This window comes from Nymphaea colorata, chromosome 1, assembly GCF_008831285.2.
Source record: "Nymphaea colorata isolate Beijing-Zhang1983 chromosome 1, ASM883128v2, whole genome shotgun sequence".
NCBI classification, from domain to species: domain Eukaryota; kingdom Viridiplantae; phylum Streptophyta; class Magnoliopsida; order Nymphaeales; family Nymphaeaceae; genus Nymphaea; species Nymphaea colorata.
Window position 1 is genome coordinate 38086025 of NC_045138.2, and position 24207 is coordinate 38110231.

Below are 24207 nucleotides of genomic sequence, written 5' to 3' on the forward strand. Positions count from 1 at the left end.
TATGTAATGATCGGCCATGTAAAAATATCGTCGGAATGACCTGTGCGGGATAAATTTCATAAAAGGGTGCAACAGCGTGATCCGTTTGGCATAGACCCAATTTTTCCTCTTTGATCCCTTATCCATTTCTTTTCTTGCTCCCGGTGGTATCAAGATGCCAATGTGTTGGATATCTTATATTTCTTTTCTTGCTCCTGGTGGTATCAAGATGCCAATGTGTTGAGATATCTTATCTGTTTCTTAAAAAAATGAACATAGATACCTCCAGAAAAGATTTTCAGTTCAATTTTTTTTTTTTTTTATTTGGACCAATCCACCTATTTGGCTTCTTGTATTAAACATAATTTGTGTATCAAATCCAATGATACTATTGTTCCGTACCATCATGGATGAAGACCCGGGCAAGATATGGACTTCTTCGGGTGCAAGAGACGGAGAAGGCCTCTTACCTTAGAACAGCCATGGGGTCCTCGTTTTCTCATTAAGGTTTTCTGGGTTTCATTCACAATTTTCCAACCCAAATTCAACATCATCCGTGCCAAGCACCATTTTTTTAACAAGAAAAAAGGATTCGAATATAAAATGAGAAACATGGAGTACTCTGAAAAAGATAGTCAATTGACTTTCTCGAAACTTTAATCTCCACAGAAACCAGAAATTTGCCTCCAAGAAGAATTTGCTAAAGAGAGGAAAACTAAAAGCCATACTTAAAAAGGACCGTCATTCAAGGGATACGCTCCAAAGGAAGAAGGATCTTTCAAAAACTTTGGAGAAAACCTAACTTACCCCGATCAAGTCCTATTGGCCTAGCTAAGAGCTTGTTCAAAAAAGTCTCCAAGCGGAAGAGGTTATTACTATAACGCGGTGTAATTGGTACAACTGTGAGGACTGGGCCTATTTTCCTGTTCATCCGTTTTCAGCTGTATTTTTGCAATAAAGGTGACAGGCCTAACCTCCAGCAGGGCTGCTGCTTCTTCTGTGCCCAGCAAATCCAAGCTCCAGGCTGACCCATTTAGATTCCCTAACTCTGCAGTTCAACAGTCCAAGCCCTAACTAGAACCCTAACCCAACCCAGAGAGAGGGGCAGAAAGATTCAGTCTAGCCATCCATATACGTGAAAATCAGACAAAGATTCAATAAGAAACCCAATAGTATCTGCATCCAATTACTAATTGGATGTGAAATACTGAAATTTCTTATTGAATACTACCTGACTTGGGATCAAGACGACAATCGGATTATATAAAAAAACATGGCCGCCCTTTGTGATAATGAAGGCAAATCTTTTCCAGTGGTTAATACAGGTCGTTGTCAAAAGGTAAGATTCGCTCAACATACCAAAAGCCAATGAAGCTTTGGAGAGAGACGTGGTCTTAGGGACAGACGACTATAAATAACAGATGCAATCTCCATGAAGAATGTCCAACTAACATGCATAATAGGTGCTCAAATTGATGCATTACACGAGACTTGTAAGAAAAGCAAAGGGAACGAAGGTATAATCACATCTATCATTCTAATGACTTTGCAGGTACACTGTACAAGAACACATATAATTGATAGAAACAGCAATCAAGCAAGAAGAGAAAAAAAGAAAACTAATATAGGTCACACAGATCAGGATACTCGCACTTGCATCAACAAGTATATATAGAAGGGAAACCAGGAGAAACTATGACTAACATCCATTATTTTTTTCTAACTCAGCACTTAGCATATGATGGAGCAAAATATGTACTCTGCCGCTCCTTTTTGAACTGCAGCAAAGGATTAGAGGAGATGATGAATGCAAAAATTATTCTAAATAAAGACAAGATGTCTTCTTAAAGAAAATGTATACTAGAATAGTGAAGATGGTGGGCTGACATACCTAACACGCAATTGTGGCACAAAGGAACTCCTTCGATCCTGACAAAATAAATTTGAAGAGTCAAGTGCCATAAAAATGCAACAAGTTAATCTTTAGAAAATTGAAATAATCAAGCACAATGAGGTTGCACCAATGAACGATGTTGATTTTCTTATCAGTGAATAAAAAATTAGCAGAGACAATAATGAATTAAACGAGATGTTTAAGTAACCCTTTTCTAGCAGAAGTATACCCAAGATTACTAATGAACTTGAGCAAAGAACACGGCAAGTATGAGACATTGTGACAAAAGTATTCATATGTGCAGTCAAAAAATGAGATTTGTTGGCAGATCACGTATGTGCCCATCAACGTAGACAATTTTTATTTTGAGAAGATACCAAGAGGCCCCGCTTTATTGGTAGAAAAGGTTTGCATTAGGCAAAATTTGTCTCTGCAAAAAATTATGGAAGTTGGAACCTTGGCAAAAGTTCTGCCTCTTTTTGGAGGAAAGGCACTTTGCATCTTCTCCGGTTACCATGTTAAAGCTTTAACCATTGCATAAGGAAAAGCTGTCTCCAATCAAACAGCCAATAATTCCTGACATGAATGTGACAGAACCAACTACAGGTACTTCCTCATACTAATTATGACATGCAAATTAAAGACAATTCTTTCTATTCAAAAGAACAATGAAAGAACCTCACTTTTCCACAGATCACTATTCATGAGGACCATTAATGGCGGCTAAGCCACCTCTTTCCAAATTATAGTCCAGTTTATCAATCAGAACCATGATAACAGCACAAAATCGGTGATGTCTGAGCAAGAGAAAAAGTAAATTTTGTTTACAAATTTGAATACATTCATAGTTCAACCAAGGTGAGCATATATGACACTTTAATAGCAGAAAACGATATTACTCCTGATAGCACCCTGACCTTTCTATTTTCATCTTGTGTACTCTCCAGCTCCATTTCAGCAAAAAAGGCCTCCAACACGAATGCCACAATCTACAATGTATCAACCCAAAAAGTAAATCAGAGCAGTAAAGACCCAGTGTTTGGAACATGAAAGTTTGACACTTGAAAGACTTAACACCCTATGTTTAGTAAGAGCCTGGGTGATTCTATTCAAGCTCTGCATGAGTTTTTCAGCATAGTTAGAGCTGGTCTTTCCACATACATCATAATGAAAAGTAATAATAATAGTGTGTATCGGCAACCATTAATGCTAGGTGGTGTAAAATATTTAAGTTGTCCATCTAAACAAATAACCATCCTAAACTAGATAAGAATAGTCAATAGATAAAGGATTGAAATGTGAAACTTTCATTTCTAAAAACCTAGTCAAACGCAAGTAAAAGGAACATCAGTTTCAGGGACACCAGCATATTCTACTGTTTAATATTGCAAATTGCAAAAATTTGTGAAAATGCACATTGGATATTATCTATTAGATGCCCACCATTGCTGACAAAGATAATAATTAGAGATAACAAGAGAACTGAAAGAAGTAGGGTAGCCAATGAAGAAAAAGAAGGCCCATATATATATATATTCAATAAAATAAGTTACATTACCAGATTTAACAGCATCAGGACTGTAATGACGTAAAAACTTGCAAAGAAGACTATTGCCCATGATGTTCCAGTCAATTCCACGTAGCTCTAAAATATAAAATCAGGCATAAGCAATTTCAGGCACGTGAGAGAAAAAAGAGGCACTTTTCCAGAAAAAATAAACTCATGAATTTGCAAAAAATAGAAAAATTGAGCTATCCGATAAACAATTGTTTTACTTCTTTTGCAATGTGACATGTGACCTCCAAAAATTTTAAAAAATGAAAAATTTGAAGCATATGTTCCATTATCAGCTAACAAACAATTCAAAGCACATCTATAATAATGAATTGGCTGGTAAGAGCTTGGCCCCTACTCCAAGATTAATCTTGATGCAGTCTCAAAATTTCTTACTGAAGACAACATATCCTCATAATATGTAAGAGCCTGCTAGTCAAAAGTTGATCCAAGCCTTGGATATAGCATTTCAAAAGTTTTAGTCAGCTAATCAGTAATTCTATCCAGATACACTTGGGTAACAATCGGGTGGAAATTTTCACTGTCTCAGGCAAAAATCAAACTGGTTCGGGTGATAAACACCATTATTGCTACTTTCAGGGGCAGAGACAAGGTGGGCTGGCAAAGGCCACCCCCATTCCCCTTAGATTTTGAAAAACAAAACTTTATCTTTTCACGTTTTCAAAAATTTTACCTTGGTCCATGTAAAAATTTTGAAAAATGTAATGGGCCCTGCCGAAAATTTTCAGAGATTACATTTAGGACATCAACTTGATTTCTAGTTTTTGGGGCCATTATATATATATATATATATATACACACACACACACACACACACACATACACACATGTCAGCCCCTCCAAGAAAAAATTGTATCTGTGCCCCTGACTACTTTCCGCCATTTAGTACTACATTCTATTGTTGTTTGGAGACAGACAATCTGAATCTGTTCATTCATAGAAGCTACGAGGCAAGAACAGAAACACTGCCAATGAAAGACTGATTCAGGTGTCAAGACCACCCATCAACCATGGTTGGTTTTTGCATATTACAGCAATGTGGATGGACTACATCCACATCAGCCTTTAGATATTGTTCACGAAGTGTTCAGATGTCCTAAAGAGTTTTGCTTCATCCAGTGATAAATTTAGCAATATCCTCAGACATAAAAGTATAAAATAAACTTTTATTCATATTAAAAGGTTGGCACTAGTACATAAGTAACTCCAAGTTTAAGAGGATGAATCTTCAGTATTGGTCAAAGTACCTGCATCCATACTTGCCAATTGCCCATAACAAGCAGATTGAATAGTGTCACCATTCCATTTGGATAATCATTGAAATTGAAAAGTAGATAGCTACTTGTATTAAGGAAATATGATGACCAACAATGCTGCTTTTTAAAATAATATTGTAACACCTTCATCACATAAGAAAAGAACTAAAATCGAACATTAATCATCATACAGCCCTCACTGACAAGATCAATGAACAAAGTAAAATGCAGTTCTAAAAATGGATCAGCCAGCCTATAGCAACTTGAGAAGGATACTCATCATCCCAAAGGTCTGTGCTCTCCAGTTTAGGGTTCCCTGAATAGACAAGGCCGCCAAAGAGCTGAACAGTGAAAAAAAAAAGTCTGTATAAGCAATATTAATTGATCGAATTACTTCAGAGATGAGAAAAAATTTATCCCTGGAGTTTGCAAAACTTTCAAGAGTCGCATCATATTCCTGTCAAGCTAACAACAACTCATACACAGAAAGCGCTAATATAAGCAGAGTTGTCTCACTGCATCTAGCACCAATTTTGGCTAAAAGAATATTGTGAAGCATGTACGATCCATGAAGTACTATTAACAGGAGCACAACATAATTCAGTTGCTAACCTGACAACAATTTTCATGTAAGCATATGAAGCAAAAAGACCCTGCCAATACATTCACTGAATATTTGCCTATTTAAAATCATGCAAAGCCATACTAATGACACAAAACATACATTACTTACAAAGTGACCACTTGGAACGGAAAAAATGGCAAGATCATTTCAGATAAGAAAAAGCATATCGATGAAAATACACTGTGAGGGTTTACTATAGCAATATTTCCAAATTGTTGTTTTATGAAACAAAACCATGTTCACAAGAAGAAGTCAGATGCCTTAAGTAATCATAAAGAAGATTCTCAATTTTCATAATGCAAACATATCAATCTTGACGCTCCTCTCCACAGGATTTCTGACATCAGATTCTTTCTTTCCTGATTGTAGTTGTTTCCTTAAGATAACAGTTCGGGATGATGCTGATACACATTTGTAAAATTTCTTTCTCACAACAACCTCTTTTCTCTTAGGAACTATATATCTACATCTATATTTCTCAAATTTACTTCAGTGTTGTCTTTATTTTTCACATCTCTCACTCCTACGACAAACTTCGCACCGATTTGTATGGCCATTTATGCCCAAAACAAAAAAATTCAGTTCCATATATTTTTTTTGGGAACCTTTTTGCAAGATGAGATTTTCTTGGGAAAGTATTGGGAAAGCTGTGGCATTTTAGAACTTAAAAGCAATGTTGTAAAAAGTGCAGTGTTGTACGTATCGTACGATACGAGCCCGTATCGTACGATACGTATCCTATTGATCACATTTTACGATACGATACACCCCCCGTATCGTAGATGAGGGGTGTATCGGCCCTATATCGCACGTATCGTGCGATACAAGGCCCGTATCATACAATACGGGGCGATACACCCTGTATCGCACGATACGTGCTAATTTTTTAGGAGACATTAAACAACCAAAAAGTAAAAACCCTTCGATGCCCGACCCTTCTCCTTCCTCTCTCTTGACTTTCAACAGTTCCGGTGGGTGTTTGGGCAGCTACAGACCGACGGCGACCGACAACCAGTGACGGATGGAGAATGGCAACGGACGGCGAATGAAGGGATATGGGTGAGAAACCCTCCCTCTGCTCCGTTTCAGAAGATAGCGAGACGAAGGGAGGACCGTCGAGCCGTCGATGGGAAAGAGAGAAGAAGAAAGCAGGGCTGCCCGGCGGTCTGCTCTTCTTTCTTCTCCGCCCCCTTCTTCTGCCTTTACCTCACTTCTGCTGCCGCTTGATGCGCCATTGGCCGTCGCCATTTTCGTTGTGCTGGGCATAGAGAATAAGCTGGCGGTGCGTGAAGGGTAACAGTGATAGGTTGCATCGGGCGGCTCCATGGCGGGAGAAGGCGATCGGTGCCTCACCCACCTTCACATAGAGGAATGAGCATTTGAAAGCCCTAATTTTTCATTTAGCTCGGCCTCCCGGTTTTGCATATTCAAAGTGGATCTTACATCCAAATCTGATAGGATCCAATGAAAGTGATGTGCATAATTTAGACATAAGTCTCCATTCGGCTTTGAATTCCAATGGTTTGGATTTGAAAGTCTTCCACATTGAAATTTCATGGATTGAAGAACTTATTATTTTTTATTTTTACTGATTTTTTAAGAATTTTTTGAATTATTTTTTGATTTTTTCTTGATTTATTATTATTATTTTTTTAAAAAATGCGATACGGTTACGATACGGTTACGATACGTTACGATATTTTACGATACGGCGTATCTTAAAGCCCGATCGATACCGGTTACGATACGTTTTTTACAACATTGAAAAAGTGTATCATAAACCGTATCGGTCTGGCTTTAAGATACGTCATATCGTAAAATATCGTAACCATATCGTTTTTTTTTTAAAATAAATCAGAAAAAAATTAAATAAGAAAAAAATCGAAAAAATCATTAAAAAATCAGTAAAAATCAAGAATAATATGTTCTTCATAAAAAACATGTTTGACAGAATGACAGACTTATTATTGCTATAAAGTTACGGTTTATCATTCGTAAACATCAAAATTCATAACAATATCAATCTAGAAAGCACAAGTCAACAATTACATAACGTATATCATAATTTCATAACCATAGATTCATAAGTCATAAGGTCCATAAAGTCTATGAGATACCACATCAAAAAGCAAGTTTGAAATGTTATATATTACATCACAAGATGATAATGGAATTGTGAAAATGTTCAATGTCAACACATATAAAATGAAAGCACTCTCGACCCTCATTCATAATCTTCATCATACTCATTCCCATCCTCATCTCCATCTTCATCTTCATGATTTAAAAAACCTCTTTCCTCCCAACAGGAATAAGCCACCCACGCACAAATCCATAGTTTAATCGATGATTTCATGGTGAAAATCGATGATTTCATGGTGGAAATCGATGATTTTCCTCCAAGGCGGCACAATCTCTAGGTTAGAAATGAAGAAGAGGCGGGTTTTTATGAAGAAAAATCGAAAAAGGGGGGTTTGGGCCCCCCTTTTTTGAAATCAGCCCGTATCGCACGATACGGGGGCCTGTATCATATGTATCGTACGATACAAGTATGATACACCACAATTTACGATACGGGAAGTGTATCATATCATGTTTCCTAAACGATACGATACGTATCATACGATACGTACAACACTCCTTAAAAGTATAAAAACAAAGAAAAAGTTACAAGATAATAGGTTTTCTAATTACTTTCTTGCAAAAATCATTAGAGAAAATCAAACGAAATTCATGTTTAAAAACGAAGCTTCCTGAATGCCTGATAAAAATATCAGAAATATAACAGGATAATATCACAGTAATTTTCTTTCAATGATCTTCTAAAAAATATTGGGATATTTCTAGCTGGCTGCAGATGACCACAGCAATGGGGTATTTTCAAAACATTCTTGAAGCACATAGAAATTGTTACTTAAGCTACTCTATAAGAAATTTCCCAAACAAAAGGCCGGACAATAAAAGAAGAACCAGTATGGCACTAGTACCTGCAACCCAAGAGAGCAAGAAGCACATAGAAATTGCTACTTAAGCTACTCTATAAGAAATTTCCCAAACAAAAGGCCAGACAATAAAAGAAGAACCAGTATGGCACTAGTACCTTCAAATTTACGATACGGGAAGTGTATCATATCATGTTTCCTAAACGATACGATACGTATCATACGATACGTACAACACTCCTTAAAAGTATAAAAACAAAGAAAAAGTTACAAGATAATAGGTTTTCTAATTACTTTCTTGCAAAAATCATTAGAGAAAATCAAACGAAATTCATGTTTAAAAACGAAGCTTCCTGAATGCCTGATAAAAATATCAGAAATATAACAGGATAATATCACAGTAATTTTCTTTCAATGATCTTCTAAAAAATATTGGGATATTTCTAGCTGGCTGCAGATGACCACAGCAATGGGGTATTTTCAAAACATTCTTGAAGCACATAGAAATTGTTACTTAAGCTACTCTATAAGAAATTTCCCAAACAAAAGGCCGGACAATAAAAGAAGAACCAGTATGGCACTAGTACCTGCAACCCAAGAGAGCAAGAAGCACATAGAAATTGCTACTTAAGCTACTCTATAAGAAATTTCCCAAACAAAAGGCCAGACAATAAAAGAAGAACCAGTATGGCACTAGTACCTGCAACCCAAGAGAGCAATAAATACACAGTACACAAAAGACGGTTCCAAGGTATGGCATCAGGCTCGGAATAAGAGTAAAAAATGTAGCCACAAATGCCCTGTAGCGGTGCACATGCATCAATAGTCTAGTTAAGCGCAGCATCCTTGCAATAAGAAGGTAACGGATCCTGAAAGAAGAAAAAAAAAGATATATCAAGAATTGCAGAACATATTTTGAAAGGAGGAAAACAGATATTTCAGGACTTGCAGTCTCGTAGCTAGCAGTTAATGTAATTAGAACAATAAAAGTTTTACAGATTTTTCTTTCAGTGCTAGAGATAATGGACCATTTATTTCATGAAAACATCTGTAACACGAGTACGGCTCTAAAAGAGCAGTACCTGTATCGTACTGGTACGTACTTGGATACATCCTAGGTATGTGTCTGACCATATCGGATACGGTCAACGTACCCGTGTACGTATCCGGTATTTTTCAGACTTGGTCAAAGTTGACCAAGTCCAACTTTGGATTAGGTTTTGGTTTTTCCTTTTCTTACTTTTAAAGAAAATGCAAAGCCCTTGACTTTTGTCAAGGGCCGTGCGTATTACCCATTGTAGCAGCAGATGTTTGGTTCTTTGGTGACGTTGGTGCTCGGTCGACTGGTTTCTGGCAGTTTTCAGTGAGAGGTAATGCCTCTGGCGAAGGACGACACAGCTGCAGTTGTTCACCGACTTCACCGACTGATTTGGGCATTTTTTTGTTGAAGCTTCATATTTAAGTTTTTTTTTTCTTTTTTGGCGGACTCCCATCATCCAACAGTCTATCTGTTCACTTCCGGCAGCAGGTTTAGAATCGTCCTCCCTTCTTCTATGACCTACATAAACTACTCTCCTTTTTCTTCTTCGAAAATCATAGTGTTTGCCCTTTCCCTTTTGTATTTATATGCAACCATATTTTTTTCAGTTAACAGTGCACCGTGCCTTTTTTATTGTTCGATTTGAACCGGTTTCTTCCTCTTTTTTGTTGTTTCATGTGTGCTCCTATATTATTTTCTGTAACTGACCTGTAACCCATTCCATTTCAGCATTTAGCACTTAGATTCCAGTTCCACATTGCTGAGCTGTGGTTCATATTTGACTGTCTAAGGGACTGGTCAGTTGTTTGGTAGATGATTTTCCTCATTCCATTGCAACTTTGCAATATGTGCAGCAGATGACTTTGGCATTGATATGTATTAGTATTATATCTATATGCTTAAAGTTTTTCATAGGTTTCTTAAACAAACTGCTGCAAGAGCCGTAGGTATATATTTTCTTTGTTGTTTACTTGTCATAGATATTTTTATGTTATTTACTTGTTTATCATTTCTTCCTACGTTTTTTTTGTGAACATATATATATATATATATATATATATATATATATATATATATATATATACATATATATATATATATATATATATACGGCCGTACCCCCTCACCCGAGTTTTTTGAAAATAGTTTGTACCCGTACTCGCACCGGTACCCATACCAGCACCCGTACCTATGTGACATAGCTGTAGCCACACTAGTGGCTTCAGTTTGTTAGTGTACACTACAGCAATTCAAGGCGGTCGCCTACAGTGTCTAAAACTAAAAGATAGCATTGCTTGGAAATTTTTTGCAAGCTTTTTGATGAAGATTGGCATATTTTACACAATAAATTGAGTAGGGGATTTTGCATGTGTGTGTCCCTAAACAAGGAAAAAGTATAATGATAAAAAATGCATGCCTTTTACAAAATTTGCCTTCCCCTAAGCCAAAGCATTGGCCACTATGGTGACCGCACTTCAAGTGGAAAAGGGTCTTAGACAAGGTAAAGAAACAGTAGTGATGATTCAAAAACTTTGTTGAACACATTCTTCAGGTTAATTTGCTAAAGCTAGAGTAAAAATTGAATCCAGAGATGATGGATCATGGATGTTAATATCCTATATGTTAACTTATTTTTCAGAAGACAATGTCATGAACACATGCAGCATATAGTGAATGTGTGAAGGCTGGCCTACCATGGAGACCTAGTGTTTGATGCAACTAAAACATCCTTATTTTACATGGAATGGAAGGAAATACAGAAGGAGAAAACAAAGTAATATGTGCATTCTTAGATATAGAAGTTGAATATAATCGTATAAAACTTTCTTCAGAACTTTGGATAGATCCAAACTCCATTAATCAATGAAACATACCATTCACCATTTGAAAGAAAATCAAGCCCATGAGGTGCTGTAAATGAAATTGTTTCGCCAATAACTGCAAAAAAGAATAACCAAATGTAAAAAAGATAAGCAAATGACATGTAAAAATTGCATGAAAAGAATCGCCAATAGCTCTCTCTCTCTCTCTCTCTCTCTCCCCTGCCTCTTATATCATCTTTTTTCCTCATTCATTCAACTAATGCAGCCACTAGCACATAATCTGAGAAAAAGGAACAGTGCTCATATTTAAGAAGTATGTTGGAAATTAAGAATTCCAATTTGAAGTTCCAAATTGCCATTTTATTTTTTGTTTTGCAACATAGCTATATAACAAGTAACCTTGGCAGAGTGGGGTGATCAGTAAAGCAATCATATCAATAAGGCAAGATGGATACTGGAAATGTATAATTTTTCTCATGTTCGGGCACACTTTTACACCTGCGAGAAAGATGTAGCACGTTTATATTTACCTATTACCCATGTGATCACAAAATCAAAACGATTTGGGCCTTCCCTCCAATAATTATCAAAGCCATATGAAAACACCTTCAGAGCCATCTCCAGAACATATATCCAACCTGCATAACATTATATAACTATCCAGGTTATGCCAACCATTTCTAAGTTTATCAAGAAGTGAAACCTCCACAAAGTAACCTTCATATTTATTTCTAAAAACATCAGGTGAGATATGCAAGAATGCTCAGATTTATTGGAAATATTTCTTTGTTGATCTTCCAAGAGTTATTGGAAACTCCACACAAGTCAAAGCCCGCTGAATAACCCAGTCACCAAATTGATATAGAATTACCATGAAATGCAACAATCATAAGATGCATGTGCAGTTGTGCACAAACTTACAAACCTTCAACAAGCACGTTTCCTAAACCCACCCACCCCCCCCCCCCTCTTCCCCTTCCCTTTTCTTCCCCACTTCTCTCCATAAAACTCCACATGCGCACACACAATAACACACTGCAGCAGCATGTCAGATGCATTTGGAAACTTGTCAAAACCAGGTTGTTGGTCTCAATCAGCTCTCTGGTACCCCAAAAAAACCACCAGAATAGCTGACAAGTGGCAATACACAGCCAGATCATCTGAAATTTTTAGCATGACTGCTGAGTCTTGTAAACAGATTTTTACTGTCTGAAATATATAAAACTGTGCACGAGTTTGTGTACAGAGAAACACATACACATTTACATATGTAATTGTGCATGTATGCAGTACGCACATAGATAAATTGTAACAAATAATTAGAATAAATATGTCACTAAGAGCTTTATCCCATATGCATGTATACATTTAGTATGTGTTTCGTATAGTGTACTAGTTATCTATGCACTATAGACATCCTATGTACATATGTAAATTATATCTAATATAAAATATGCAGTTGTCATGACCCAAGCAAGCCACCAAGTTGATCCGGCAAGTCAAAAGGACAAACCATCTGCAAATCAAGTCACAAGTCTTTGAGCTTAGAACTTTTATATGTCATGTGTGTGTGTGCGCATGCGCGCGCGCGCACGAGAGAGAGAGAGAGAGAGAGAGAGAGAGAGAGAGAGAGAGAGAGAGAGGGAGGGAGGGAGTAACCCAAGGTACGAGAGTCATAACAATAAAATAGCAAAAGCCAGAGTACAACAGGAAACTGAAAAAAGGAATATATACCAGAAAACAAGAAATGGATGAAGCTAGACATTTACATATACTTACCAAAGAAAAATTCAACCTTTTGCCAAAATTTTTGAGAAGAATTGTTTTCAATATCCAACTACAGAAACAATAATGAAATATGATATTAATACAACCAAGGTCGTGAATATGGTAAAGGCAACTCCAGACCATTAAGCTCAAAATGTTCTGAGTAGAACAAAACTAAAAGCAAACTAAAAGCAAAATCAGGCTACAGAAAATCAACAGAAGAATCCATGAAGAATGGGAACTTAATGATACAGAATCATCGAAAATTTTAGCCCTATGAGAAGTTAAGATATCCTTTTTGCAGCTTCTTCCATGGACCAGACATCCCATCAAATGGAAGTTCTCTAGGCCTTTCAAAAGTTCTTTCGACCCTCTACATTTTGGTACCATGCTATAGGGACTCCATTTCAGAGGAACAGATATATGGACAGAGCAAGAAGTATGAAACAAGAATAGAAGAGCAACAAGAGGCACAAATGGAAATTGGAAGGATCTCACGAACGCAATATTCATTTCTATTTTCTAGCCTGCAAAAAGTTTGCATTACATGGGATATGAAATCATATGGATGCATCTAAAATTCCTTACAGACACCTACAAGCATATTCCAGGGGCTACAAAGTAAAATAACATGAAAAAAAATCCCTTATATAATTTTCCATGCATTGATTATAGCTTGTAGTTTGTAAGCATCCTGAGCTCATATCTACATGCTTCATAGTTCATCTACAAGGGAACAATTTCAAGTTTCCTAAAGAGTTAAGTTGTCCTCTCCATCCAAGCCAGATCCGCTAACCCACAAAATTGGCTAATTGACGTGCACATGTGTTGGATAACATTCTGCCCAATCTTCTGGCGATTCTCCAGTCAATCAGAGCCAATACACAAAACAGTGGATGTTCTAAACAAAAGGTTGTAATTAAAAATCTATTTAACAATCCAACAGAAACCAATTTCAAACTGATCATAGCACTGTGGTTTTAATTTTCCAAGGCTGCACAAGAGGGTTCTAAAGATCTCATCATACTTCAAATTGGATGGTGATGGTATAGAAAGGTGTATTTACGGCACTATTTCAGTGAGAAGTGGAAAAAAAAATTAAGTATTACACTTCAAACTGGTGCCACCAAATGATTGTCACTTACCGTTGTTTCAATGATAACAGTGACCAAATTAAGTGCTAATATGGAAAAGATTATGTATCCAAATATTGAGCTCCTCACAAATCCTTTCAAGTATTTGCACAAAGCAGAGTGATAAAATGAAGGATATTTCTCGAACCAGGAAGGCTGCAGAACAGATGAAATATCTAAGCGTCCAGATAAACAAAAGCTATATGATACAAATTGACCAATGTAACGCACCGAAGCCTCCTTCTGAAACTGTAGGGATATTGCAAGGCAGAGATCGTAAAATTCATCCAAATTAATCTGCATAAAAGCAAAAGATGATTGAAAATCACCATAACAGAAACGCAATTTGATTCTTAACTGACCCAAGCAACAAAGTAATTTTTTAGCTTAAGTCACCTAATAATTTTTCCTGGATTTTTCTTTTTCAAAATTAAAAAGAAAAGGAACAACATCGAGAAGGGAAAATACTAAGATACGTTAACTGGCCAATTTTTGGCAAAAAAGTAGCTAATTAGACACTATGAAGAGGCCAGACGTAGGCAAAAAGATCATGATTAACATACGCGTCAAGGTCATAAGCTATTTGCAGGGTTGCAAACAAGCAGATGCCTCTTTAGCTTCATCAAGTTTGAGGGTGGCATGTACATTTATTTATGAATTGGGTAGCATACACATCAGGTACGGCATCAGCATTTGGATGCAGAAGCTAATCATATTTATGTTCCTCGAGCTACTTTCTTTATTTGTCAATGCACTAAGTTTGCCTTAAAAAATGTATCAACTGTCTTCAAGCATTAGCTAAGGAATTGTTAGAACCATTTTGAAGACATGACAACAAAGTGAATGACCAAATGGATGCACTTAGATATGACTACATTGTATCCTAAAGGGTATGCCCCTTTTCATTTACGTCCACCATGGATTGATTAAACCCTTAGATATGACTACTTCGTAAGGGTATACCCCTCATTTTCATCTCCACTTTTTTAAGGTTCTAGTTTACTACTTGTCCTCTGGTGATTTTAAGCTGGTATTTCACAAGACTTGCTCTCTTGTGATTCTTTTAGGTTTTTCATGGATCTATGTTTAGCTTGTACAGGATGCTATTCTCTTGAGATATCATTTCATTACAGCCTTCCCCTGATGACAGCAGGCGCCCCCATTTCCAGTGAATAAAATATGCATGAGTAGCCAAACAATCCAGAGTTTGGCTCTTAAATGGAGAAAAGCGGTAGGTCATGCCCATCTCTCTCTCTCTCTCTCTCCCTCTCTCTCTCTCTCTCTCTCTCCATGTGAACATAGGGACAGGAATGGTAGACACAGAAATTGGAAGGCGCTATATATATATATATATCAGAATGATTCATACCCTGCATACTCTTTTATGCTCAGAAATAAAAGAGCGTGTGCATAGTTGAACATGCCATGCTCCGGGACAAAGGAGCACACACAAAGGAGTACACACACTACCATGTGCTATGAGACATTACCCAAGACAGAAGTGTCAAACATGGCATTTAGTAAAATCTGAGACATTTAGCCATTACAAACAGTCATAAAATTTACAGACTATTCTAAAGAACAACAAAAGAAATTAGTACCTTGAAATCACCACTGTCGTCCAACTCATAAAAAATATATTCAAAATCCTCCCTTGAGATCCGTGGCAAGGTCCTAAGGAAAACATTTTAATCTTAACAAAAAAAATGTAGAATAATAAAAACATCCTAGGTAGAGAAAAATACACACCCGCCCACACACACAAACAAAAAAAAAATGTTTAAGATTGAAAATCTCAATATGCCACCAAAACATTTTAAAATCAACAAAAAATTGGCAGCAATTTCCATCTACTTGGACAACAAGTTCTCATCAAAGATCTTTCTTTTTTTTTTTTTTTTCAAAATAGCACTATCACCTTAGCATCATGACATCCTGAAGTGAAAAGTTCTGTTAGTTTACATGAAAAAATCAATCCTACATTGACTGAAAAGGTTCCAGAACTGAAAGTAAATTCAGCAACAATTAAGAAGGTTCCATATAAGAACTAATTTTTCATACAAATATAACGAAAATAACCACTTGATGATGATAAATACATTCAAGATAAAAATTAAAAAGAGAGAGTGCATTGGCTTATAATCCTATCAAAAAACATGCAAGTAGTGATAGACTACATTAGCATATAATCCTACTGTCAGAAGAACACCATTTTGCTACTTCATGTCAAGTATATAAACAAAACAAAGAGATTTCTTACGTAAACATTGTGACAGAAAAAACTAGAACACATACTCGCTGATCACATTTATCCATGCAAATGCCACATAGTGACATATACGCATGAAGTGGATTCACATGAATTGCGATAGCATAAAATCTGAAGGCACGCTTTAGATATTTCCACAAAACAACTCTTACAAGCAGAAAGTCCTTGTGCTAAAGGCCCCAATCGTTCAGGATGACTTATATGTCTGAATAACTCAAACAATAAGCTAATAATGTACACCAAAGTAAACTATGCTAGAGTATTCAAAAGTAGACTACCAGTTGCACATCATATTCCATAAGGACTTCGCTTCAATAAGCAAATCGGCGATGATATATTCTTATCCCATCCAAGCATCACTTGCTAAAGCAACATTCAGTTTCTCTGACTCATAAGTTTTTTCAAAAACAGTTTATTTTAAACCTTTTTGGATTTATTTTAACATTTTAATGATAATTTATGAGTTTTAATGGCTTTGCAAGAAAATCCGTTTAAAAACTATAATGCTTTCTTTCTTATTTCTTACAAATTTTTAATTTTTTGAATTACAAAGATTTTTCCCAAGAACAACAAACTTTCCAATTAATACAAGTAAAAAACCTTGACTACAAAATCCTAACAATGGTATATGTCAAATGGATTACACCCTCCAGAATTGTAGCCATCACCAGCTATTCATTGTTTAAATTTCTGATGAACCGCAATGCGGCTCATTGGCAGTTCAACATTCACAATTTAGTCTCAAAGTCATGTGATCATGCACTCACAAATTACGATTCATGAATAATTGGCAAGTTCTAGTGTGATCCTCCGTTTGAAAGAGAGTGAACTAATGATGGTACTGAGTGGATAAGGGATAGGTGGAATGAAAGAATAAAAAGAATGAACTTGCAGTCACAGAGCGAGAGAGAGAGAGAGAGAGAGAGTTACAGATAAAAAGTAAAATATGATAGAAAAATAATAATTATCCAAAATATAAAAATATATACATATAAATAGTGGCATTTGATTTAAAGTCATATTGATTAACAAGTGTAAACTGATCATTCTTAAGATGAATAAATATTTATGCATTATGAATCATTAATTTCTGCATCCATTTTCTCATAGTGACTTGAATTTATATATTTTGTTAACTACTATGTGTCTCCCGGTAGCACAAGCTTCTTTCTACCCTTTTTATTAGTTTCAATATTTGTTTCATCATATCACCTTGAAATTCTATTTCATTTCTTTGAATTGATATGTCTCCAAGAGGCACATCATATCGATCAGGTATTTTTTATTTTTCTTAGTTAAGGACTAAGGAGTTGTTATTTCATTTTTAAGAGCATGTCCAACTTTTCTAAGTTTGTAATCAATTCATAGCAATTTTTAACAACAATTCGAAATTGCTGATTAATTACAATTTCTAATTTTTCAAATACTCTGAGAAGGAGAGTACATTTGCCAAGACTGGCTTTTCCACCGATTAGTCACAATTCAATGAGAATAAAAGCTTATTAGTAACTGACTAACTGTACTAGATGAATTCACTTACTACGACCACCACATTATTCAGGAAAAAGTATCATATGTTGTACCACTACCTGCAACCAATACGGCATCACACAAAACCTTAGTTTCATTGTTTTCTAAAGTTTGGCAAAGAAAATGTGTTCGTTTGGAAACACAAACACATGCCTGACCTATCTTTGCAGTCTGCAGATCATTGTAATGTTTCAGTGTTGACTTCATCAATAACATTTAGTTAACAATATTCCAAAAGGTATAACTTCAAGTCCACATTCATCTATGTACCCCGTTAAGCCATGTGAAGAGCAGGTTGAACCTCCACTGGTGAAGGTGTCATCTAACAAAGATTAGAAAAAGAAAAGGGAAAAAAAATGTTTCCACTTTCATCATACACGTTTTTATGTATGAAAAGAATGATAACTTCTCCTGAGCAAAAATAATTAAAACTTGTAGCGAGAGGAAAAGATCCAAAAAGCCCAATGGCAGTGCAATAAACACAAATTCTCATAACCTCATGCAATACTCACCAGTAAAAATCTGTAAGGATTAATTCAAAACTATAAAAAAGATCAATGATCAGAAATGTTCCAACATGCTGTCTTGTCAAGACAATGCAGACAACATTTCTCTGGTAAGGCAATAAGTAACTTGAAGATGATAGCAAGAGCACAACACCTGTACTTCGTTAACTCCTCTAATAGATGAATGCACTGATCTTTATCAATGAAACCACGCTTCTGCTCTCCATACAAAAAGCCCAACATATTGCATATAGTTGAAAAAAAAGCTGGTCAAAGAGGAGCTTAGTAATAAATGATGAACGCAGCAAGAATTCTTCAATGATTGAAAAGTCTCTTTTTAAATTGTCATTCTCAAATAATTAATATTAGAATAGTTAGCTTACAAAATAAAAGTCAACAAATCATGTAAATCCGTCCTCAGACAAGTTTTGATGTATTGAATCACTTGCCACAACAAAAAATTATCAAAAATCTTCAATGATGCTATTCAACTTACTTGATCATCAATTAGCTTAAAGGCTAAACTTAAATTGTGTTTCTGCATGGTATCCGTCTGAGCTACTTGTTTGGCAAGCTGCACAAGGTCAACCGTCAATAGGTAACAGTCAAGCTTTTTTATTTTAACGAGTCACAAACTAATTACGTCTTTTTTTTTGCACAAGTTGTGCCACTGTTAATCATACTAGTCAAGGAAAGCAATTTTCAGGATGTATAAAGTCATAGACTACATCTCTCTGATATGATACAATCATACAAATTAGAACCATAAGAAGCACCTGATCTTTGAAGCTGTCGTAGACTACGGCAAGAATAAGGTTTGTCACAAAATATACTCCCAGCAACACATAAAGGACAAAGAAAAGAGAATACCAACGTGATGTCCTGTGCAAAAGAAAGAAATGCTAAGGGATCTCTCAGAAGGCAAAAGCTTGTAACTTGTAAGATGAATTAAGTTAAAACTATTTATTATATTGTCATTTTTAGATGTGTCCTTAAATAGGGTTCCTGAGTAAAACAGCAACAGCCTCCTAATCTGCTTGGTTCAGAAGATGGTTCAACTATTTGAATCACACACTGAACCAAGAGACACCCAAAAAAGTTGATGGAATAGCCACCAGTATGAGTCTTCCGGGCAATCACACACAAAATATCAGCTGGTTTACTTTACTTTGACCGGGTTTTGTTGCTGTTCAGTCCAGCCAGTTTAATTATCCAAATCAGTTTCATTCAGAACATCAACCAGTAATTTTGCTAAAATTAGAAGTGCATATAAAGGGGAATTGATAGAAAAAGTCCACATCAATCAAGACACCAAGCGACACAAATTGTCTTACTTGTATGCAGGAATCCACACATCGGGATTGTTGGATGTTGTAAACAGAACAAACATTTGATATAAAGTGGCACCATAAGATTTGAATATCTTCCCTTGACTAGTATCTTCAAATATGACATATGCTAACCAGCTACAAATTAGCAGAAACAAAATCCAGAGTGCCTGCATTAATAAAAAGAAAGTATTGAACAGAAATAGAAGAAAGATTAAAAAAAAAAGTATGACAAATTATATCTTAACTTATATCTTAACGGAAACACTAAGATGATGAATTTGGACAAGTTTCAGCCATGACTGACTAGTATAATTTCCAGTCAGATCCTACAGAATCCAAGGGGATTGAGAGAGTGGGGTAGGCCATAGCTGTCAAATGGTAGTCAAGTTTTGAATACTTGGAGTGCTATTCCCTTGCAGAAGCCAAGTCCCAGGCTCCAAGAATAGTCCCCGGGATGGGTTTCTATTCATGGTTTTATGCTGCCAGAATGGCAACTAAGTATCAATGACCATGTGTGGTTTTGTCCCGCCCCTTACACATACCAACCACCCCCCCCCCCCCAACCCAAAAAAAAAAAAAAGAAAAGAGGGTTAGAAATCTACACGAATCAAAACGTAAATCATTACCACAATATCAAGGAAGACACTGATCATTCCGGCCAACGTAAGCATACATGCTCGTAGTTCCCTAGTTAACAAAGCAAAACTGAAGGATCAGCCCAAGGACTCATACTGATACAGAAAGCAAAAGACTGATTTGTTGCAAGAACATGAAACTGAACATGAATATAAAGTGCATGATGACTATAATATGATTATTCCTTTTTTTCTTATAAACACATTTAGCTCCTTTTGGGACACTGAAGACCAGATATCATTGATACACAAAAAGGTCACCAATCCAAATATATGTCTTAAGAAGCTCAAACATCAAAAGAAACCTTAGACAAGAATATTTCAATGCCTGAGGAACACGTCATGATGATATCACAGGTTTCCAAAAATCTCAAGGGACAAATTCTGAAACCGACTGCTCCTCTTTTGAATGCTTTGGGGTTAAAGTTGGATCTGAGTCTCTGACAAGGTACTGGATTTGACAAAGTTCACTCTGAAAATAAATTAAGAATTTTCTTTCCAGAATGACCTTCATGGATGCTGTTTCAGAAAATTATTTCTTTTTTTATTAAAAAAAATGCATTTCTCTCAGAGATGACTGAGACATAGCCAACGTTTGCAAGTTAGACCAGCATTACGTAAATGAACTGCTAAAAGCCTAAAATGCATGTCACTCACACTCACATGCATTACTGATAGACACAGGTAAAGAGCATCAGGTTAGAAGAAGAGCATACCTAACATTCAGTATAACAATGATAACACGAGCGTATGGAGCAATTCTTAATGGCAATGACATAACAGGTCCAGGGGTCACATAGAGTACATCAACCACTAAATCAGCAATCAAAATGAAAAGAAAAACGACCTGTACATGTCAAGCAAGAATCAGGAAGAACTTCCTATTAAAACCAATATGATAATAAAGTTCAGACGATTTCAGAGTAATAATTATTCTGAAAATAGACAAATAAACGTGCACTATAACAAATATAAAGGACACAAAGACTTGTTTGGTCGAATTTTTCAGGGAGTTGACAGTACTGTTCTTGAACATTTTTTTTTAGCTAAAATATCCTTAGAATACAGCTGCTAGTGGAAAAGTTGTTATATATGCACAAAGAGTACTTTTTTGTTCATACAAAACAAAAAGGGAGTGTGCAAACTGCAAACACCTCTCTAGGACTAGGAGCCGATTGCAGAGGATTGGTTCTTTTGTTTTACCAATTTTCTGACTCCCTCTTATGCACTTCTCTCAGAAACAAATTGGAAATAAGGATCTAATGGAGTCATAAGATGCCAACCTTGCTTTTCCATTTCGATTTTACCTTTTCCTGAAGCCATTAGACCAACCCAAGCTCAAGCTCAAGCCCAAGCATTCACTATCAAGTTACTTTGTGCACCAAAGAAGACTATAAAAACGTTTTTATTACTTGAGGTAAAGTAAGATAAAAGGACAAACTGGCTTAAGCACTAAAGATTGGCTGGTCATTTGGTCTCAAGTAGGAGCCCCAAGTATTTTATAAATTGCGATCAATTTATTTTGTCCTCAAATGGACACAGGATTCATATATTGAAAGATTCACTTCAATTAATACTTCTTTTAATATAAATCCCAGCAGCTTGAGGACTCCCTACACTCGGTTTCTATGATTGTTATTTGTTACAGGCCGTATGCTTACCACATCATAAGCCCAAATTAATGAATATAATGCATGTCTTCAATACTTAAGCTAAACAATCTGGATGAATTCATATTGAAGAGGCAACAAAAATCACCATGAACAGGAAATTGTTCTTTGATTTCAAGTGCCTCGAGGGTCCATAGTCCATACACATAGATTGCTCATAAGAAGGTGGTGCATGCATATGTCAGCTGAGTCCCACACATGTAAGATATGTCCAGTCCAGTAACTGCAAGGTAGCTTAATTCCAAACCAAGTACTCAAGATAGCCTTGTGCAATAGCCTTGTGCAATAACCAACCATATGAAAAGTGACTATAACGCAGAAGGTCATGCATGCAAGCCTAACCATATTGCAACACATCTTAAAAGTAGAAGTCTAGCCAGGGAAAACAACATCAAGAGAAAAAAAGAATGACGCGACAGAGTCAAGCAGAATTACAACTTAATCTATCCTTCCTTGGCATACCTAGTGATAACTAAATAATCAAATACATTTGAATAAAACAGCCATATTCTTCAAGCATAGGTAACCACCTTTAATTTGTTCACGTCATTCTTCCAGAAAAGATGTGTTCCCATATAGACAAGCGGGAGGAACACCTGCAGAATGAGTATGAACAGAGTCGAACCCTGCATTAAAGAAACAATTGACAAAAGAAAATGTAAGGAGAGGGGAAAAGGAATTCCCAATTATATTGGTAGCCACACTTTAGAAGTCCATGACCCATGAGATCCATTTCAGTAGCCAAGCATAACACATAAAAACAACGTTTATAATGACTATAGGCATTTGTTTAATCAATTCCCAAAAAAAAAAAATATCTCTCTCAACAGATATTAACAATCGTAGGCAGGTTCCGAGTTACTTAAACCTCGAAAAAAAGGGATTGGGCGGGGGTCAGGTAAGGGAGCTCCCCAAGGTAATATTTTGTTCTGTCATTGCAGACGTTTGATGTGCCTCTGGAGCACCACAATGGCATCTATAGACAGCATAGAACCAAAAATTCAATTCTATAACTTATTTCAAGGTACACATTTATAACAGAGATGATGACACTGACTTTCCGCAGGAAATATTAATATGGAGAGGTCGCGAAATACCTCTAGGAAATTAAGCACAATCAGTGCAAAAAGATTAAGGGACCAGAGAAAATTGATCTTATTAATCATCAAGTACAATCTTGCCGTCCTGTCAAAATTATGCTCGTCTAACACTTCAACAGGCAAACCAATACCATCTTCAGCCTGGAAAGGAAGAGAAAGAGGGAGTTCAGTAAGGCATCAAGAGCATATAAACACATGGATGCACGGATTCGCACACAGACGCACAAGTAATCTCAGGGTTTTCGGAATCAAAAAGCAGAAAAGTTAAGTTTCAACTTAAAAGTAATGTTACTAGATGACCCAAAAACAAAAGACTATTTAAAAAAAACCTTGGGCATTTTTTGCAGAAATCACCGTTCTAATTACTATCATCTCGCCACTTCCCGAGTTCTCAAGTCTCAATATCTTCAAAAAACTTTTCCTTGACTAGCAATAAACCACTCGGGATCTTCATCCGCGGAATCAAGAATTCTTGAGCTCGGAATGTTCCGAACTTAGGATCAAATGCCCCAGCCACGGCCTCAAGTATGGCCATGAAGTAAATTACGAAAACTATTTCGCAAAAGAACAAAGTATCCATCCGTGCTCTTTTTTCTGCCTCAGCAACATAGAGCTGAGCTCCAATTTTCGACAGGTCTTGGTCCGAGAAAAGAGAATCCCAACTACAGTTTACACAATAGGAGAAGCTTATCGAGAGCACCATTTACCATATTTGTTCTACCGAAAACTCTCGGCGATTCACGAGAGTAAAACATATCCAATCAAAACCTAGACTCGACAAAAAAATAATGCAGAAGACTTCAATCAGCGGTTCATTTTCCTAAGAACTGTCAAAATCGAGCGAGTAAACAGATGTCCTAGCCTGGGAATAGGAGAGCCGGGGGTCGAAATGAACATACGAGATCGACGAGCGCAGCAGCCTTCTCGTAAGTCGTTCCGTGGGCGATGGCATCTGACCGTCGCGGCGGAAACATCCGCCGGAATCCACTTCTTTCGCTGCTGCTGCTTGGTTTGTCGATGAATGGATCTTCCATCTCTCTCCCTCGCTCTCTCCGTCTCCTTCAGCAAGAGACCGCCCTTGTCTTTCCCCACTCCCCCGACTCTCCGGCACTCCGGAGCCAGGCGAATGGCG

General features: G+C 36.5%; 1 protein-coding gene across 1 annotated transcript; it reads right to left on the bottom strand.

Moving 5' to 3' along the window:
• Positions 1-1486: 1486 nt before the first annotated feature.
• Positions 1487-24207, bottom strand: LOC116246475 (two pore calcium channel protein 1A). The gene is made up of 23 exons (XM_031618370.2): positions 23975-24207; positions 23073-23216; positions 22844-22951; positions 22506-22601; positions 21022-21152; positions 20297-20357; positions 19674-19837; positions 19116-19221; positions 18836-18913; positions 18494-18555; positions 15636-15708; positions 14266-14331; positions 14047-14190; positions 12914-12971; positions 11665-11772; positions 11186-11249; positions 8973-9141; positions 4982-5046; positions 4697-4787; positions 3432-3518; positions 2791-2862; positions 1871-1908; positions 1487-1757 (listed from the first exon to the last, which is right to left on the bottom strand). The coding sequence occupies exons 1-23, from the start codon at positions 24107-24109 to the stop codon at positions 1679-1681; spliced, it is 2199 nt and encodes a 732-aa protein (XP_031474230.1). The 5' UTR covers positions 24110-24207; the 3' UTR covers positions 1487-1678.

Excerpts from the sequence above, each read along its gene's own strand:
- LOC116246475 (XM_031618370.2), bottom strand. The coding sequence starts at position 24,109 with ATGGAAGATCCATTCATCGACAAACCAAGCAGCAGCAGCGAAAGAAGT. Across the intron at positions 12,972-14,046 it reads CTGTTATCATTGAAACAACG|TTGGATATTGAAAACAATTC; the intron begins GTAAGTGACAAT and ends TTGTTTCTGTAG. Across the intron at positions 1,909-2,790 it reads CACAAGATGAAAATAGAAAG|GATCGAAGGAGTTCCTTTGT; the intron begins GTCAGGGTGCTA and ends TTATTTTGTCAG.